This window comes from Sciurus vulgaris, assembly GCF_902686455.1.
Source record: "Sciurus vulgaris genome assembly, chromosome: 16".
In the NCBI taxonomy this organism is placed as follows: Eukaryota; Metazoa; Chordata; class Mammalia; order Rodentia; family Sciuridae; genus Sciurus; species Sciurus vulgaris.
The window spans coordinates 23,084,229-23,104,584 of record NC_136477.1 but is presented as its reverse complement, the minus strand read 5'-3'; the positions used below and the strand labels follow the sequence as shown (position 1 = coordinate 23,104,584).

The window sequence follows — 20,356 nt, the reverse complement described above, 5'->3', positions numbered from 1 at the left end:
GAATCAGACCAGAGACCCTACATCTTATAGAAGAAAAAAGTAGGTCCAAACATTCAACTTGTTGGCTTAGGATCAGACTTCCTTAACAGGACTCCCATAGCCCAAGAAATAAAAGCAAGACTCAACAACTGGGATAGATTCAAACTAAAAAGCTTTCTCTCAGCAAAGGAAACTATCAGTAATGTGAAGAGAGAGCCTACAGAGTGGGAGAATATCTTTGCCACTCATACTTCAGATAGAGCACTAATTTCCAGAATCTATAAAGAACTCAAAAAACTCTACACCAAGAATACAAATAATCCAATCAACAAATGGGCTAAGGAAATGAACAGACACTTCACAGAAGAAGATCTACAAGCAATCAACAGATATATGAAAAAATGTTCAACATCTCTAGTAATAAGAGAAATGCAAATCAAAACTACCCAAAGATTTCATCTCACCCCAATTAGAATGGCAATTATCAAGAACACAAGCAACAATAGGTGTTGGCGAGGATGTGGGGAAAAGGGTACACTCATACATTGCTGGTGGGTTGCAAATTAGTGCAGCCACTCTGGAAAGCAGTATGGAGATTCCTCAGAAAGCTTGGAATGGAACCACCATTTGACCCAGCTATCCCACTCCTTGGCCTATACCCAAAGGACTTAAAATCAGCATACTACAGAGATACAGCCACATCAATGTTCATTGCTGCTCAATTCACCATAGACAGATTGTGGAACCAACCTAGATGCCCTTCAGTTGATGAATGGATAAAGAAACTGGCATATATATACAATGGAATATTACTCCGCCATGAAGAATGATAAAATTATGGCATTTGCAGGCAAATGGATGAAATTGGAGAATATCATGCTAAGTGAGATAAGCCAATCTTAAAAAACTAAAGGACAAATGATCTCGCTGATAAGCGGATGAGGACATATAATGGGGGTGGGAGGGGTTAGAGTTAGGGTTAGGGTTAGGGTTAGGGATAAGGAGGGTGGTAAGAATGGAGGAAGGAAGGACTGTATAGAGGGAAAAGAGGAGTGGGAGGGGTGGGGGGAAGGGAATAAATAACAGAATGAATCAAACAACATTACCCTATGTAAATTTATGATTACACAAATGGTATGCCTTTACTCCATGTACAAACAGAGAAACAGCATGTATCCCATTTGTTTACAATAATAAAAAAAAGAAAAAGAAAATGTGTATATACACAGTGGAATATTACTCAGCCATAAAGAAGAATGAAATTATGGCATTTGCTGGTAAATGGATGGAACTGGAGACTATCATGCTAACTGAAATAAGCCAATCCCCAAAAACCAAAGTCCTAATATTCTCTCTGATATGCAAATGCTAACACACAATTGGGGATGGGGAGAATAGACATTCATTGGATTAGACAAAGGGGAATGAAGGGAAGGGAGGGGGATAAGAATAGGAAAGACAGTAGAATGAATAGAACATAACTTTCCTATGTTCACATATGAATACCTGACCAGGGTAACTCCACATTATGTACAACCACAAGAATGGCAAGTTTCATTCCATGTATGTATAATATGTCAAAATACACTCTACTGTCATGTATATCTAAAAAGGACAAATTTAAAAATTTACCTAAAAAATAAAATACATGTGTATATAATCCAGTAGGACGAAAAAATGTCATGCTAGCTGTGAAGTAATTTAGGGCTCTGTCCCTGGTTGTATGCCTTGGGTTCTGAATTTTCTCTGATCTGCCATTAGGGAAGAAGTTCAGAACACAAGGTGTGAAATTCTTCATAAAACAAGGTCCCAATCTTCCAGGAACGAAAGGAGTCACCTGGTGGCAGTGAAGGCTAGTAGGACTGGCACACCCTAACTGATCACCCTGAGATTTGTTGTTTTTCTCTTAGAGTTATCTAGTTCTGTCCTCCTTGCTAGCATGTCTGACCCTTGTTTTACTCACATGTGGTTCCTACTACCAGAGTCAAGGGCAGAAGTCCATTGCTACTCTCCCCAAGTTCATAAGTGCCAGAGTCTAGGTTTTTAGCCTCAGCATGTCCATCTATAAAATAGAGAAAATTATAGCTTTTTCACAGGACTATTGTGAATATTTTTAAAAAGTACATGTACATGAAAATATCTTGTATTATGCCTGCTGCCTTGTGAATGCTCAGTAAGTGTACTTCCTCTCTAGTTGAATTTATCCATTTTGGAAGTGGATGTAACTGATAAAGCTGCTGAGCTTCTTTTAGGCTAGGGCAACTAGCGATCCAGTTTTAACACTGCAAGTCCCTTGTCCCATGAAACCCTTCCTTGGGAACTGAAAAGCCCCAGTTTTGGGTAATGGGCAGGGAAGATGGGGTAAGTACAGAGCTTTCACTGTCACCTGAAAAACAGGAGTTGAAAGCAGTACTGTGTTTAGCATCAAATGGATAAAACGTAGTTTATCTGCTTTTTGAAGTGGTTGCTGCTTATTTTTCTCTTGATTATTGATGTTGGGAACCATATTTTTTGGTTCATGGCAATGGAAATTTCATTGCAGCATCACTCCAGCTGATGGTACTTAGGTATCTAGCTTAGGTGTGTTGTCATCATGGCATTAACAGTCTTTTAAAATTGTGTCTGTGGATTAATAATTGGTTTGATTTTAAACACTGTTTATGACCATGTTTTTGAAGAATTCAGATAATGAAAATGAGAATGATTGTCAAACCATTGCCAGCATGACCCAGGCATCTATGGAAAAAACATGGCTAAACGACTTACTTTAATGATAGATGGAAAGACACACCTGAATTAAGGAAGTGAGTAACCAAAACAGTAGTTACTACACACTGTGTAGAAGAGAATGTGGGAGTGGGCACAGTGGAGGAGGAGATATGAAAGCACATATTCAGACTGGATCTCACAATCTAGGACAAGGCAGGCACTTGCCTTGAAATCAATCAAAAGTGATTTTGTTTGTGTTTCTGTTTTTGCCTTGCCCTCCCATCAGTACTTGACATCAATACTTGGTCAAAAATAGAGGCCTCTGATCTTGCATGGGAATACCACATGAAAAACATGCATTAGTTATTCACTCCCTTGATTGCTCTATGAGACTAAAGTTAATCAGACTTTTGTCACTATGATGAAATACCGTAGGCAGACTACTTATAAAGAAGAGTTTTATTTATCTCACAGTTCTGGAGGTTCCCAGGGCATGGCAGCCTCTTGGCTGTGTCACATCCTGGCAGGTGGAGATGGAGAGAGTGTACGCAGTGTTAGACGTTACATCCCATTACAGGAAACCCTGGAGAGACAGGGTGGCCTGGCCTCAGACTTCTATAACAGTCCTCTCACAAGAGCTACCTTACTCTCTCCCCAAGGCCAGCACCCTTAGTCAACCTAAGGACCTCCCAAAGGCCCACTTCATCTCCCACTACTACTCTGGGGACTAAGCTTCCAGTCCATGAAACTTTGGGAGACAAATGACATCTAAAATAGTAGCATTCTGTGACTAGTTGCCAAGGTTCATGTCTGTCTCATTATACAAAATGCATTCATTTCATCTCTGGTAGTCCCAAAGTCCAGTCACTCAGAGGTCCAAGTCTGAAGTCTTCTGAAGGTCAAGGCAGACTCTTGTAGCTGTGAGCCCCTGTAAAATCAAAACACAAGTTATATTATCCATGAGATAATGGCAGAACAGAGATAGACTAAACATTCTTGTTCCAAAAAAATGAGGAATAGCACAGTTGAAAGGAATAATTGGCTCAAAGCAGGACTGAAACCTAAACCTAGCAGGACAGACATTAAATCACAAATTCCCAGACCATATCTTGTGTACCCTGTGTCAAGGGTTGGGCCACCAAGACCTTGAGCATCTCTGCCTCCACTGCTCTGCTGGTCACTGCCCACAGGGCTGCTCTCTGGGGCTGACGCTGATGTTGGTCCCTTTCCCTGTTGGGTGTTGCATGTTGTTGGTCTACACTTCTGGGTTCTCCACGTTAGGTACCCTCAGCTCCACTAGGCAAGGCCTCATTAGGGTGTCTCTGTAGGGACATTCTTCAGCAGGCAGTTTTCTTCCAGGCCTTCCAGGTCCTTTGAAATCTTGGTAGGAGTTGCCATGACCCCTAACTCATGCATCCTGCAAAGTCAGCATCACGTGGACACTGACACCAGTGTCTGCGGCCAGCACAAGCTGTGCCTGAAACCTTGAACCACAACTGCAGGACTTCTCCAGTTGAATGCAGGGAAACAAATCTCCAAGTGGTCCTGGGTGGCGATCCTGCAGAGTGTGCTTTGTTTCTCTGAAATAATTCTGCCCTGGAACATTTCTGAAACAAATTTGTACTTCTAGGCCTTTGGAACTGTGATGGGAGAGTCTGCCTCAAATATTTCTGAGATGCCTTCTTTGAAAAAAATATTTTTTAATTGTAGATGGGCATAATACCTTTATTTTATTTATTTTTATGTGGTGCTGAGGTTCAACCCAGTGCCTCACACATGCTAGGCAGGTGTTCTACTACTGAACCACAACCCCAGCCCTCTGAGATGCTCTGGAAGGATCTTTTCTCTTGTCCTGATGAAAAACACTTGGCTTCTTTTTATTGCACTAATGTCGTCAATAAATAGTTTGCCTAAACCCTTGACTCTCATACACATTTTTTTTTTTTTATATTCCCTTACCAGGTTGTGGATTTTCCAAATCTTTCCACTTCACTTCTTTTTGCTCCCCAACTTCACTGGGAGTCTAACTGAAAGCAGTCAATATCCATGCTGCAGACTGCTTTGCTATTTAATTAATGATTCCACTCCTCAATACCAATTTTCTGTCCTTTTTTTTTTTTTTTTTAATTCACTATAATGAAATACCTTAGACCAACTAACATGGGAAGAAAAAAAGTTTTGGAGGCTTAGGGGTATGGTGCCTGCATCAGTGTGGGTCTGGTGAGGATCCTCTTACCTGCATCACATCATGGTGGATAGCAGTGGTGGGAACACAGTGGTTACATCTCAAATGGGAAGCCAGAGAGAGATGGGTGGGTCAGACTCAGGCTGTTCTAGAAACCTTATCCTGAGAACTACCAGGGGGTTACACAAGAAGTGTGTCAGGAACAGGGCCTTTTCAAAGACAGGACCCCCCATGACCTAGGGATCTCTCACTACGCTCCTTCTTTTAAAGGTTCCATTAACTCCAAACACCACTGCACCAAGGACCAAACCTCTAACACATAGGCCCTTGGGCCATAAACTACATCTAAAACAGAGCAGTTATATATCCTGAATTCAGAGGTTGCAACTAAAATGTCCTGTGCGCCCTTCAAGTACAGAGCTCATTCTGTCAAATCTTAAAACATTCATACTTTTTATAGTACATCAAGTGATATGTCAAATCATGGCAACGACAACAACACAAAAATGTTGTCCCTAACCATTAGATGCTTGGATTTGAAAACTGGAGTATTTTTAATTGTCTTTTTGATTTCCATTAAGATCGTAATAAAACTGGGAGAAGCCTAAAAAAATCGTTGATATCTTGTCCAAGTATAAACTAGACTTTCCTCATCCATCTGCCTATTAGGCAGACAGTGCAAATGTAATCTTTAGCAAATTTCATCCATTTGGTCTACAGTTGATTTACTAAAGAAAAAAATAGACTTTGCTTGCTACATGACTTGCATATCTTTATACACTGTCAGAATGAGGAGTCATGTGCTCACCCGTGATATTGATGCTTTTATAATGAAATTATTTGGCCACTTTAAAATTTCCTCAATACCTACAGAAGTACTTAATGAGATTTTCAACTTCACAGAAATGGAAAGCACCTCTTCAGATGTGACTATCTTTGTTGTTAATCATAGAAGAGATATTAAAATCTTGGCCTGCCAGAAAATCAAATTTTCAAAATGTGAGACAAGAAGGGTGTCTGTTTTAGTTTGTTTGGGGCTGCCATAACAAAATCCCATAGACGGGGTGACTGAACAATGCAAAATTATTTTCTCAAGGTGACATCAGTGTTGGTGTCTTGTGAGGGTTCCCCTCTTGGGTTTCTTGGGTTACAGATGGCTTCTTGTGGTGTGCTCACGTGACCTTGTTGTGCTGCACAGGCTGGAGTGTGGGGTTCGGGTGGGCATGAAACACAGAAGACTCTCTGCTAACTCTTCTTATAAAGACATTAATCCTACAGGATCCCACCGTTATGACCACCATTAATATTACTTCCTTAGAAGCCTCATTTCCAAAGACTTCCACACCCAGGAATAGGGCTTAAGTATATGAATTTTGGGGGACACAAACATCCAGTTCATAACAATGTCCATCTTTAATTTTGAAATATTTGACGATGAGAATAGAGAAAATTATTCTAGTAAAACAAAAGTTTCTCCAAAACTCTTTCACAAGGCCCCAAGGAACCTTAAAAGACTACTCGGAGTTATGTGATGTTATGTGTAGGATGTGACAAAAACTCATAGCAAAACCTGCTTTTAGAAGTAAGACTGTATCAGAACTCCAAAACTGCCACCAAAGAAGGATAGCCAAGATGAGCAGGAATTTTCAGTTTCTTTATTAGAAGCTGCAACTTATTTAAACTTCAACTTCAATTTCAAAAGATCACATTACTTCTGTGTTTGCTCTTCACTCGGCAAATCAATCACCAGGATGCATGCAAAGCCGCATGATTGCTCGTTTCTGTCGGTTTATGCACTATCAGTCAAAGTTAGTCTGTGGCCAAACCCAACAAGAAAGGAGCAAAGATCCAAGCTCTGCTCACTGCAGGGGGAAGAGGAGTGAACATCTGCTGAACAATCATCTAAATTACTCCAGCCCCCTTCAAGAGCTTTCTATAACTTCTCTCAATGATTTCCATTTACTTTTTGGCTATCTTCTTTTACAAGGGAGATTGTGAAATATGTCATTTTTCTTGACCAGGTATACTTCTGTTCCCTAAAATATAGGGGTTTGGTGAATGAAGGAAAAAAAAAGGAAATGTAAACTGATATTAGCAATCTCTGTTGTAAAATAAGCTCCTTTCTCATTTATTATTCATGGATTCAACAATTATTTTTCTAAGTTTACCTTGAATAAAGTCCTGAACTTTAAAAGTACATGAACACATTTCATAGTCACATGAACCCACGGAGGTGGGCTGGGGTAAGGTTGATGGTCCTTTTTTGTCAGATGAGGAACCTGAAACCAGTGGAGGGGAAGTTGCTTAACTGAGGACCCAGAGATGCAGGGTGATGGAGGCCTCACCTTGAAATATGCTTTTTAGTCACTGACTAAAGAAAGGAATATAGCCAAGCATGCCCAGGTTCTTACAGCTTCCATTCAGAAGTGATGTCCCTTCTACTCGCATCTCATTGACCAAAGCCGGAAAAATGGCACACCTAACTTCAAATAAGGTGAGCGTATCCTAACCATCATCTGAAAGACGGAGAATTAGATGTTGACAAACAGCTCCAGGGACTACCATAAATCAGCAACTTGGAAACAGTGCTTTCCAAATCTCCATAGCAACATAACTAAGAGACCCTTTGATATGTATGTGTCTATGTGGTGTGAGGTGGGTGGGGGACAGTTTAAAGGAGATCCTGCTTTCTAGCATGAAACAGTTAAGTCAGGCACTGTGGCATGCACCTGTAGTTCCAGCTACTCAGGAGGCCAGGGGTTTAAGGCTAGCATGGGCAATATAGGAAGACCCCTGTTCTCAAAAGAAAGGAGAGAAAGAGAGAAGCAGGGGGGCAGGTAGGAGGGGAAGAAAGGAAAGAATAGTTAGGTTTACAAGTATAAATCTATACTCTTACAAAACTGTTTGGGTCAAAACTTTAAAATTATAATTTTTTTTTTTTTTTTTTTTTTACCCTCATGGGGATTCAAAACCCACAAGGCTGAGAGGCTGAGAGGTTCTGCAGGAAGGCCCTATGCTCAGCACATACCTTAGGTCTGGGAGGTCCCCCTGAGTTGGGGGAGGAGATGACAGAAAATACAATTCTTTGCAGCTTCTCTGTCTTCTTGCACTCATTTGTTGTGCCCTGATGTGCTTGTAGCCCTCCATTTGGACTTGTGTTCCTGCCTTATTAATATCTTCCTCTTCATCATGCTCTAGCAAATAGACTTGGGTTTGCTAAACTAATATCTGCCTCAGGAAGTCATTGCAGTGTCTTAATCCTCAATTTCTTCAATTGTAAAATGATGATCAATTTTTCCTGTTAGGAATGTCTGTGATGATTAAATGAAATAATGAAGAGAAGGTGTCTGGAACATTAAGGGCTGAATACTTGCCCTTCCTCTGTCCGAGGTCTGGGTCTTTGCTCTCCTTTAGAAACATTGTGGTCAGTGACAACTTCTAATCATTCTGGGGCAAAGGACTGCCAGTTTTAGTCATCTAGTGATGATTAATTTCAATCTTGGGCTGTAATTTTTCAGCCTGGTGCCAAGATTCTCTCAGGGCATCCTACTGCTGACTCTTCTTCTACCCCCACCCATTGCCTGTAGGCTCTTAAGAATCCTGAGCTCAAAATACTTGGCTATCTAGGGATGGAATTCTTTTAAGAGGTTCAGGGACTGGTTGAAAGCCACTCAGCTGTGAACAGTAAAGCCAGCCTGGTTCTGGGCTAAGACCTCAAGTGCAGTCCTCTCTTCAACCAGGAGCATGCAGACCCTAGGGTGCTGCCCTGACTGTGCCACTGTGGCCTGTAGGTGACTCAGGAGACATGCAGAAACTCTACGCATCCAAAGAGGAGAATGTCACAGTATCCACCTCTTACTCCAGCAACTTTAACAGTGATTAGTTCTCCAGAGGAAAATCTGTTCATTGTTAATGACCTTAAACGGTCAACTGATTTTTCTTCCAAACCGCCCTTGGGAACCGAGCCCAAACTAGGCGAAGAGGTGCCAATAAAAGAGACTTGTCTTTCTGAGGCTTTGCAGCGGGGGTGGCGATTTGAGGGAACCTCAGACAGCCCTGTGGGTTGCCTTGAGCTCACAAAGCATCCACACCTTACAGGCGGAATTAGGGCGGTGCATCCAGGCACTGCCTGGCACCCCTTGCTGTCCAACCTTGGCTCTTCACCCTGCGGGAGGGTCTGGAGGATCCCTTTCCTTCCCTAGCACCTGGGCCCCTACTCCAGGCGACTGCGGCTGGCTGAGCCCCAAGCAGGGCTCTTATTGTGAAAGGAGCTTCCCCCTCCCGCACTTTAGGGGGAATGGGGATGCTGGGCCGGGACGTGCAGCGGGGACTTTGCAAACTCCGCAAACGTCCCTAGCTGATCTAGAGGGCTCGGCAGAACCGCAGATATTGGCAATCCGCACAGATCCCGCGTTAACACCTGCCTCTCCACCCGTAGAGCAACCCAGTGCTCATCGCGCGCCCGGCAGTTGGCGCGGGGCCACCTGGCCGCAGGAGAGGTGTGGACCTTCAGTACGCGAAACCCGAGCCGAGCGCAGCCGTGTGTCCTGGGACGCCTGGCGAGCTGCGGCGCCGGGGGCCGCCCGGGGGTGGCGGGATGAGTTTGCAAGGCGGCTGAGCGCGCCGAGGAGCTGCCCCAGTCACCGCAAGGACATGGTAGGACTGCAGAAGGGGCCGTGCGCAGCGGGTGGGGCGGGCACCTGGACAGGTGGTTTCTAGTGGCACACACCGTCGTTCCTTTCGGTGTCTGTTGTTCCCCGAAAGTTGCACGGGCCGCCGGCGGTTTTCATTCCTACCCAGAACTGGGAGAGATCAGCGTTTCGGGTTGCCTTGTCCGGAGGACCTGGGTGGCTTTCATTACGGACTCGCACATCTCGGTTGAACTGTAAACCCACGCGAAGTGCTGCTCAAACCGCATCCGATCCCCAGAAAAGGGAAATGGGCGTATTCTGTAGGGTATCCGAGGTGCCGACGATGGGCGGGAAGGCTATGAAGTTACAACACTTTCGTTGGAAAATGCATGTGAATTCTAAATATAGAATTATACTTCTATAGCTTAGCTGTGTGTCGATACTAAAAAATAATGCCTTATTTTTTTCCCTCTGAATTAAAATTGTTTTAGTTGAGTTTCCATACCTGGTTCCCTGTGCCCCACCTCCCTCTACCTGGTCAGAAGGACCATTTAGGGCAGATACGGAAGACTGGGCATTCTGAGACGTCACTGATGAAGCTGGATCTGTGGACTGATAAACCTCAAAGACACCAACAAACAGGAAAGATAAAAACCCTTTGATAATTTGGCCAGGCGGTTTAGATAAAACACTAATGTAAACCCAAGAAAGAGACTCCCCTTAGGACTGGCTCAAATAGGCTCTACTTCCAGAAACCCTTTGAGGATTTGGCCAGGCAGAAAACTGGTGGCCCTCACCTGGCTCCTGCAGTTCACTGAGCTCCCCTGATTCTGTGTCCTCCCTCCTCCCTTCCCTTTCCCTTCAAGCTCACTGAGGCCACATTAGAGCTCCACAGAGATGCTTTCTGGGGAGTTTAGCTGTGGGCCTGGAATTTAGAAGGATACCTCAATACTCCCCCGTGGGATGCAGGTCTATGGATGCGATATGCTTTATCCAGTAATTCCTTCATGCTGTTGTATTACTGATCCAAGGGACATGCTGAGTTAGAAACATAAAACTGGAAGTCTGGAAGCCTTAAGTGTCTTTGGAAAGTGAATCTGGAGTTGCAAGACCTGTGGGGCATTTTTGATCATCTGGAGCTAGATGTGGGTCTCTGCCAGGGCTAGGTGTGTATATTTCAAAAACTAAGATTGAGGCACTTGCTGTTTTCTTTCTTTGCACCAGTGGTGGGAGCTTGATGTCTGCCAAGGACTCTGAACTTGGATAAAAAATATTGATAGGAATTAAGACTATTACTACCAGGGCTGGGGATATGTCTCAGTGATAGAGCACTTGCCTAGCATACATGAAGCCATGAGTTCAATCCCCAGCACCAGAAAAAAAATGTTTTCCTTTTGTATCTTGGAAAAATATATACAATATATACAGCTTCTGCAGGTACCATGATTATCACTTGGGCATACTTCCTACTTTTTTTGTACTGGGCATTGAACTCAGATACACTTAACCACTGAGCTACATCCCCAGACTTCTTTATTCTTTTAGTTTGAGACAGGGTCTCACTAAGTTGCTTAGGACCTCACTAAGTAGCTGAGACTGGCTTTGAACCTACAATTCTCCTGCCTCAGTCTCCAAAGTATTTGGGATTACAGGTGTGCACCACTGTTCTGCCTTTCTTAACATTTTTTGAATGTTATTTTAAAGAGATGAGATTTTACCAGATGTTCAGTTTTGCATCTGATTGGTTTTTCTTCATAGTAAAGCATGTGTCCCTATCAGCATCTCTAGAGAAATCTTCATAACCCCACCTTTAATGCTCAGCATAATGATTTTGATCACCAGATCCTTGTTTGGAGGAAATTTGAGTGGTTTCCAGTTTGGGGTTGTTTTCAGTGGTGTGTGGCCAGCTTCTTATTGTGGAAATAGGGATCCAAGTACCCAGCAAAGTGGAACTCAGGTGAACTCATGAGAACACATTGCTCTTTCTGTTAAAGGGTCCATTGTAACCGCCCTCCAGGACCCAAAGAGAGTGTTGTGGAAGTTTGTACGGCAGCTTTACTTTGTCATGTGGGCATGTGATCAGGTGGGTAGTCATGGAGGAGGGGTCCCAGGGGAGCCCACACATGGGCCAGTCTTCCCAGAAAGAGCCAGAGCTAAAATCCCTGGAGGTTAAGATTCAGAGGGGAAGGAGCTGAGCCCCGCACCCTTAGTCTTAGCCTCCTTGGGGTTACTCAAAGTTGGTGAGCTTCTCCCCTCTGTTCCCCTGAAGGCTCCTCAACATCTCACACTGCTTATGTTAGTTGAGGAAACTGGTCTGGTGAGGAACGGTAGAGGAAAGCCCCAGGGTTTGTGCCAGGCAGGTCATTGCGTGGCTTTAGCAGGGCAACACATTATTCTGAACCTCAGCTTTCATCTGTAAAATGGATTTTTATGGGGAGCAAACAGAATCATTGAAGTGAGAACACTTAGTGCCCCAGAGATGATATGTGTTGGGGACACACAAATTATTTTTTTGTTTTGTCTGGACCTAAAGGAAGTAAAAAATGCCTTTCGTTCAGTGCCAGTCAAGGGAATGCTTCCAGGATGCTTCTCCAGGGTGGATCAAGTAGAGCCAGATTTGATCCTCCAGTAGTGGTCTTGCTCCTTTCAACCTCTCTTCTCAGCAGGCAGAGAAACCCTGTCTATAGAGATGCTTGTCCTGCTGTGTCCCCTGGCTGAATGCTACTTCCTAGGAGTGACCAGTCTCCAGATGGCAGCAGGCCCTGGGTCTGACTGGGTACCCCAGCGGTTGCCCTGAGCTGAATGAGTCCCAGATATTCCCAGGCTCAATAGGAGAAGAGGTTAAACCGGTTTTGGAATCAAGAGTTGAGACCCTTGAAATCCAGTCCCTGAACTGCAAAGGAATTTGATACTCTCTCTCTTCTTTGGGTACCTCAGTTACCTGCGGCTCCTGCTGCATGCACCCAGCTCTGCAGGGCGGGGCTGGAGCAGAAGCTCTTTAACAATCTGCCACCCCCCAACCAGACCACCAAACTGAGCAGAGGTTGGTCCACAAATTGGTGGGTGGGCCAGAGGGGTGGGAATAGGCCACATAAAGAAATTAGTTCCTTACTTTTATCAGGAGCCAGTGAGAGAAACATACTACAGCTGGGCCTCAAAGAGGCTGACGAACCCCTCAGAATAACCCTTGAAGACCCAGCACAACTCCTCACTGAGCTACAAGTAGACACAGAGCATCAGTTTTCTTGAGCTTCGGTGCTGAGAGTGACAGGGGACTACCTTTACTTGGATCATCTTCCAAGTAACTGCTAAAGTGTTCCTACCGGGAAAGTTTGGGGTGCAATCTGTGCATTGTCCCTGCAAGTGCACAGGACTGCATGCTAAGGGCCAGGGGTCTGAGAGTAAAGATAGGAGCCTTGATTTGTGGATAATCCCCAGGATGCATTTCTCTGTGTGGAATCCACCCACCAGCCACACATGCACTCTTGGGTCTGTACTAATTTCCCAGGACCCAGCCTCGTGGCTCAGAACTGCTTGCTGAGGGAAAGAGGAAATGTGCTTTATGACAGCAGCTGTTGGATCTTGGGGTTAAGAGTAGAAGGGAGGGAGGAGGGGGATGTGGGACCAAGGAAACACTGGAGGCCTCAGGCTGGTCCCAGGTCTCCACTGGTTTTGAAGAAACAGGTGTCCTTTTGGGCAGGGGCTTTGTCTTACCCCCAGTGGCTTCCAATTCTTACTTGGTATGTCAAGAAGGTCACAAAAGGGGATTCACAATCCATGTGTAAATATGTGTTAACACTCCCCTGTTTCCCAGCTGCCTTACCATTCACTCACTCACTCACTCACTCATGAAATGCCCACCTTAAGCCCCACATGGTGCTGGGGCAGAAAATCCAAAAATAAAACATGTGCCTTGCTCCTAGGGAGTGCAGTCTAATGAGGCTGCCTGTGGGTGCCTGTGGGTGTGTATGGGGAGCAGGACCTGGTGGTAGGTTCAGAGGAGAGGGAAGCACAAAATGTTTCAGTCCTGTGACCTGAATCTTCTGATGAGGATTCAGAGAAAGGGAGGACCCAGACTGAGGGAATGGAGGGCACCGGGAGACCCTAGGACAGGAAGTATTTGAGGATGATCTGGATCTTGTCAAATGAAGAAAGGAATAGTAATTATACATCTATTATAATAGCTAAAAAGCAAAGCACAACATCCTGACAGTATCAAGTGTTGGTCAAGATGCAGAGAAACTGCAACTCTATACACTAAGAACTGTGTTCCTGATGTGGCTATGACACTGAAAACACTTTGTCAGTTCTTTTTCTTTTTGGCGCTGCCCCGGAGTAGTTAGGATTACAGGCACACACCACCACCACACCCAGCCAACTCATTTTCTTTTTTCCCATTCCTGGGGATTAAACCTTGCTCATGCAAAGCGAGCACTCTGCCGCTGCTGAGCTATATCCCCAGCCCTGTCAGTTTCTTATAAAGTTAAGCCTGCACATATCATCTAACCCAGCAATCTCGTTCCTATGCATTCATGCAAGACTAATAAAAACATGTCTACAGAGAAACCTGGATGCAAATATTTACAATAGCTTTATTCATAATTGCCCCAAACTAGAAACAACCCAAACACCCCTCTACTGTAGACTGGATAAATAAACAGTGGTACATCCATACCATAGACTACTCATTACCAATGGAAAAGAACAAACTATTGATCCATGCAACAACATGGTTGGATCTTAGAGGCATTATGCTGACTGGAAGAAATCAAACTTAAAAGCTTATACATGTGATTTTATATATACAGCATTCTAGAAGGGGCAAAACTATAGGGGTGAAAAAGGGATTAGGGATGGGAAGGCTGTGATTGAAAAGGACCAGTACAAAGATTTTCGGAGTGATGGAAATGTTATGTTCTGATTGTGGTGGTGGTTGCATGAATCTGTGTGTATGTTGAAACTCACAGAACTGTACACATAGAAGTTTAGCTTTCCTATATGTAGATACAACAAGAATACAACCAAAAGAAGAATGGAAAGCCTTCTAGCAAATGGAACAGCAGGTTCATTGTGCCCTGGAGACAAAAGTGAACTGTTAAAAGTTGTCTGGAAGGGACTGGGGGAGACCACAGGGGATCCTCTGGGAGACAGGATGGGGACAAAGCCTGGCTCTTGGGTGTGGGTGGTCTCCCCACCGAGTAAGGGATTTGTGTTAGTGTCCCGAGGGCAGAGCAGGCAGTGGAAGCGTTTTTTGAGCTTGGAGAGATGAGACTATGTTTGCATTTTGGAGAGTAGTTTTAGGACTGAGAGGAAGGGGGACTGAAAGGAGTGGGGTGTTTGCAGAGTGACCCAGGTGACCCATAGGGAGCAGGTAAGAGGAACATTTGGGCAGGAGAAGCTGCAGCCTTTGGTAATATCAGCTGTGGAGCTTGAGGGCAGGTCAAGGATGAGTCTAGTTTCTTACTGAGCCATCTGGGATGTGGATTTCTGCCATTTTTTATCATCTTTATTTTTATTTATTTCCTTTTGTCTCTTAACTAATCATATTTAAGAGTAATTAGGATACAGCTGGGTGCAATGGCACACACCTGTAATCCCAGCAATCAGGAGGCTGAGGCAGGAGGATAGAAATTTAGGGACAGCCTCAGCAACTTAGCACAATTTTGCCTCAAAATTAAAGAAAAGCACAGGGGATGTAGCTCAGTGATAAAGCCCCCCTCCCATCCCTGGGTTCAATCTCCAGAACCAAAACAGACAAACAAAAGTAATTATGATATAATATAGAAGTAGCTTCTTTTTAAAACAACTCATCATTTGAATTCTATAACATAAATTATTAGGTTATTCTCCCCCCACACCAGTACTGGGATTTGAACCCAGGGGAACTCTGCACCCCAAGTCTTTAAAAAAACATTTTTTTTTTTTTATATTTTGAGACAGAATCTTGCTAAGTTACGAAGGCTGACCTCCAACTAGTGATGCTCTTGCCTCAGCCTCCCAGAACACTTGGATTACAGGTGTGTGCCACTGCACCTGGCCATTATGTTATTCTTAAAAGAAAGTAATATTTCTCTCTCAATCCTCTGAATTGATCTTGTTCGTATTGTCTTGTAATCAGAAGAGTAGGATGGAGATAATTCTAATAAGTGAGTACAGTGTTGCACATGTCACCCAAGTGGCCTTGCCTGTGGAGCCTGATGCCTCCACTGGACCATGCGTCCACCTGGCTTCCTTCCTCCTGGCCTCTAGACCCTGCCAATCAGCCCTGCTGGAGGCCAGGCCAAGGCTATGGCTACTCCTTCCCTTCTAGCCCCACTTCTCTGCTGACCGTGGGCTTGGGTTTCTGCTAAGTGGCCGTGAGAAGGGACTGTGTCACATGCTGTTTACTTGTGGGCAGTTTTTGTTTGACTTTGGAGGGTGTTTGCTTGCAATGAGCAAACAGCCTCTTCCAGAACCATCTGGAGAATTTAAATCCTCCCACCTTGGCTGGGGTGCAAGTTCGTGGGTTCTGTGTTTTGGAGCCAAGTCAGATAGCAGTTTTTCCAAAAGTGCCATCAGCCAAGCACTGGTCAAATACAGCAGAATGGCTAGGAGTAGATGACAGAAAGGGAGAGGTAAACAAAGAGAGGTATCCCAGATGATGGATGTGTGATGAAGAAAAGAAGGCGCAGGACACAGGAGACTGGCTCTGTGGAGGGCCTTTTACCTGTGGGCACCATGGGGGAGCAGCAGGTGACCGTTGCAGCCTGTGCGTGCGTCATGTGGCAGGGGCTGTGGGCTGTGCTGGGCATCGTGGTCTGAGCAGGTTTGGTAGAGCAGTGGTGTTTTCTGCAGGTCTGGCTGTCGAGAGGACAGGAAGAGCCCTGTGGGCCTTCTGGGAAGGCATTATCAGCAGATAGTCCTGAGTCCTTCCAGCCCTGGTCTTGGCTCTGCCAGGCTGATTTTGCACCAGTGCGGTGAGGTGACTTCTAATGCACTGGGCACTAGGAATTTCTCAAGATATACTGGCAAGGATTTAAAAAGTTGCCTTACTATCTATAAAAGCTCTTGATGCCTATATCAAATCTGCAACATCAGGGTCATAATTTTAAGAAGTGCAGAAATTACAACTGCCTTTGTCATTTTCCCCAAAGGAGATGAATGAATGCCAACCCCAGGGCTCATGTGAGAACCTGTCACTGCCAGGTGGGGACAGGAGCACCTTGGGGAGGGAGCAAGGAATTGTTTTCTATAAAACTCAGAGGAGGTATGTCCTGGGGAGGGCCTGTGCTCCCATTTGCTGTTCTCTGTTCTGGGCCATCTTTTCCCTCTAGGCCTCCCATTCTGTCTCTGGACTTCTCTTTTAGGGTTCCGAATGCTGTTGATACATTTTGTGTGTGTGTGTGTGTGTGTGTGTGTGTGTGTGTGTGTGTGTGTGTGTGTGTGTATGTAGAGTTATAGAATTTTTAAAAAGTTGTTCTTTTGAATGTTACTGCTTCTCTAATTATAGAGGAACACTTTTGAAACTTTAATTATTTATTTTGGTACAGGGGATTGAACTCAGGAGCGCTTTTCCACTTAGCCACATTCCTAGCCCTTTTTATTTTTAATTTTGAGACAAGGCCTCACTAAGTTGCTAAGGCTGATTTTGAACTTGCAATCATCCTCCTGTCTCAGGTTCCCAAGTCACTGGGATTACAGGCATGTACCACTGCACCTGACCATTTTTGACACTTTCGAGACCTGATATTATTTTGAAAATCTTTTGTTTTATCTCCCTTGCTTTTTGTTTGTTTGTTTGTTTTTAAATGATAAGAACAGTCTCTTCTTGTTGATGAAAGGCCCACCTGCTTTCAGGTCTCTCTGGAGGAGTCTCTGAACTGTGTGTCCACCATAGCACCTGCTGAGGGGCTGCAGGTCAGGGCCCTTTGCAAGTGCCCTTGGAGGGGAGCTCCCCACCAGCTTCTCAGAGTGCTGCTCTCTGGCTGCTCCTGGGATGGTGGTGGCAATTTTTTCAAAGTGGAGGGAGGGGGTACAAAGGGAACCCAAATTAACTAAGTGTACTTATGGGAGAGGCATGTGCCTGCCATGTGCCCAAGCCCTGTGAGAGCACTGGCAAGGGAATGAGGAGCCCCAGGTCTGGACAGGGAAGGGGCCAGGCCTAGTCAGTGCACTGATTGGGCCTCAGGTATGATGTTCTGTGACCACCAGTGTTGCTTTGTGTTCCAGGGCCACTGTTCTGTGGGTCAGGGTGTTGTTCTGTGGCCTTTTATTAAAGAGAAAACTGAGGCTCAGAGGAGCCAAGAGCCTGGTATGAGTCTCATGGCTAGGAAATGGGGGCTCAGGAGCTGTAATGAGCCCAGGCCTTTGCAGCTAGTGTGGGAGAAGACAGTTATAGAAATGATGCCGGCAGATCCCTCATTATTCTCACACCAGTCAGCTGGGAGAAGTTCTGGGGACCTCTGGAGGGATCCTGAGGTCCTTGGACAGGTTTAGGTGGAAACAGGGGGGCAATGGGGACCAGGCTTCTCTGGGCCAGGGAGAGTTCTTGGGAGGATGTCTCTGAGGTCTGGGGGCTTCTCTATGATCAGTCTTTTTTTCTTGCTTGTGTCTCAGCTTACACCCTCTACAGAGTCCTGCTGACCTGCACTCGCACACACGCACTCTATATCCTGACACACAACCACATGCTCACACTGACACTCATTGTTGTATTCTGACACACACGCACAGAGCAGCTGCAGAGGTTTTGTGTGGGCTCACAGTGGCCTGCTCTGAAGTGGGCTGTTTGGTAGGTTGGGAGGATTGGAACCAGGCTCATGCTGTGCCTGAGCTGTGGTAGGGGTGTGGGGTTGTACCACCTGGCAGCCTGGGACCAGAGGAGGTGGAGACTGCAGGCAGTTTGAGGGCCAGAGTCTGGGGTAGCCAGTGAATGAGCAGTTGGTTGTTGTCCCTGTGCTGGGTGGAAGGTGGGCAGGACAGAGCTGCTCTGTCATCTGTCCACACAGAGCTCAGTGTGTGCCTCCTGGGGGCTTGGACCCCACTCAGGGACTGGCCACCGGCAGGGCTGCCTCCTGGATGCACAGTGCTCCCTCCAACCCCTACCCCCACATCCGGCCACTGGCTGCTGGCCTTGATCCAAGTTGGCTCTAAGGTTAGCCATGACACTCACACCCCACCACCCCTACTTCTCCTGGTGCCCCAGATCCTATTGCATCTACAAAGGTGCTGTTGTGTTCTTTTCTTTCAGAACATTCTCCCTTGAAACTCTAGTTAGAATATTCCCTTTCCTTGTGGAGATGGTGCTAATGGCTGACTGGGCAGTGACACCCTGTCTAGTCACTTCCTTGTCATTAGAGGCTCTTGGCTCCTTATTTATACCTCTTTCCCCGCTAGCAGTGGACCAGGATGACTAGGTTTAGACTAATTGTCACACTACCTTAGTAAAGTGTGAAGGGCTCAGGGGTTGGATTATGATCTGAACTAAATTCAAACCTTGCTTCCCACCTGGGGCAGGTCCAACAGTTTACCTCTCAGCCTCAGTTTCCCTTGCAGAACAGTGCCCCCTTGTGGAGTCTTGTGCTCCGTGCCATGTGAGCTTAAAGGGCCTTGCACTGTAGTCAGCAGCAGTGAGTGCTCTGTCATTGGGAGCTGAGACATTGACCTTAGAGGGCAGACAGGACTGGAGACACAGCAAGACCTGGGCCTCCAGGACTGCCTTGGGTCCTTCAGTGCACCAGGGGGAGCAGGAGTGGGGAAGCCTGGGACTCTAGCTCCCACACTGAAGGGGATTTGAGGGGGAGTATCTGCTGTAAAGATCAGCACTGGGAACTAGAGAAAAATGGAATTGGAGCAAAGGGGAAGAGCTCAGGGGGCCTAGTACAATGGCTCATGACCTGGGGTCCATGAAGAGTATTCAGGGGAGCCCTAAACTTGATTGAAGAACAGTTACATCTTTATTCTCACTAATCTCTAACTGAATTCAGTATTTCTTCAATAATGAACATGGGAATCTGTTTTTGTCATTATATCATGACAGTGGAAACAGACATTTTGAAATAGTCTTCACTCATTACTACTTTGAAAGTGCATTTGTTATGAGATATGCTGATTGACCGTTATTTAATGTTTCGATAGAGAAGCACATATATGATCATATCACAGATTTGTTTTTGAGAAGATTTTAGTTACCATATTTCAGTGTCAGTGATTACCTTTGTAATCCTATCTTTCATGTTATACGTTTTAAATAGCATCCTGAGAAGGATCCATGGCTTTCCAAATGGCCAGAAGCATTTTTGGAATTAAGATTCAGAAACCCTGCTTCTGTGTGGTACCTATCAGTGTGATCCAGTTGTGGGGGAGTGCCAGAAGCCCACTTGACCTGGAAGTCTTTCCCCAGCCTCCACTCCAGGGTCATTAAAAATAATCCCCAGTAACCTTCTAGTATGTGTCGCTTGTTAGAAGAGAATTTCCCCTCAATAGTGAGAACAACATATTGCGATTATGACTTGTATTATTAGGATAACATCAAAACAACAATGCCAAAGCGTTGGGCTTTCTAGTTTTCTCTCTCACAAGCTCAATGAATCCCCTTAAATATTCAGACTGTTAACATTAGACCCATTTCAGAGATCAATAAATACAGGCTCAGTGAGGTTGAGTAAAGGCCAAATCATGCAGTCCACAAATCTGAAAGTCTTCAAGGTGAGCCCTTCAACCACAAATGTGATGCTCTTCCCAGTCAGTTCACCCCCAAATCCTCACACCTGACTAGAGCCTTTCCATTTCCATTTTAATATCTAGTCTTTAGAGATTTTTCTGTTAAGAGTAAATATCCTTGGACATCAGTTTGTTGAGTAGAGGGTCACCC

The 20,356-nt window shown here is 45.0% G+C and overlaps 1 protein-coding gene across 2 annotated transcripts in view; it reads left to right on the top strand.

Moving 5' to 3' along the window:
- Positions 1–9,177: 9,177 nt before the first annotated feature.
- The window catches only part of GASK1A (golgi associated kinase 1A), a 66,379-nt gene continuing 55,200 nt past the window's right edge, over positions 9,178–20,356 (top strand). The window contains exon 1 of one of the 2 annotated variants that reach the window (XM_079114162.1): positions 9,178–9,529. In XM_079114162.1, the coding sequence (XP_078970288.1) occupies positions 9,527–9,529 (3 nt within the window). In that variant the 5' untranslated portion in view covers positions 9,178–9,526. Of the gene's footprint in view, positions 9,530–15,664; positions 16,237–20,356 lie in introns of those variants that run through there. The other variant, XM_079114161.1, reaches the window with a different exon arrangement.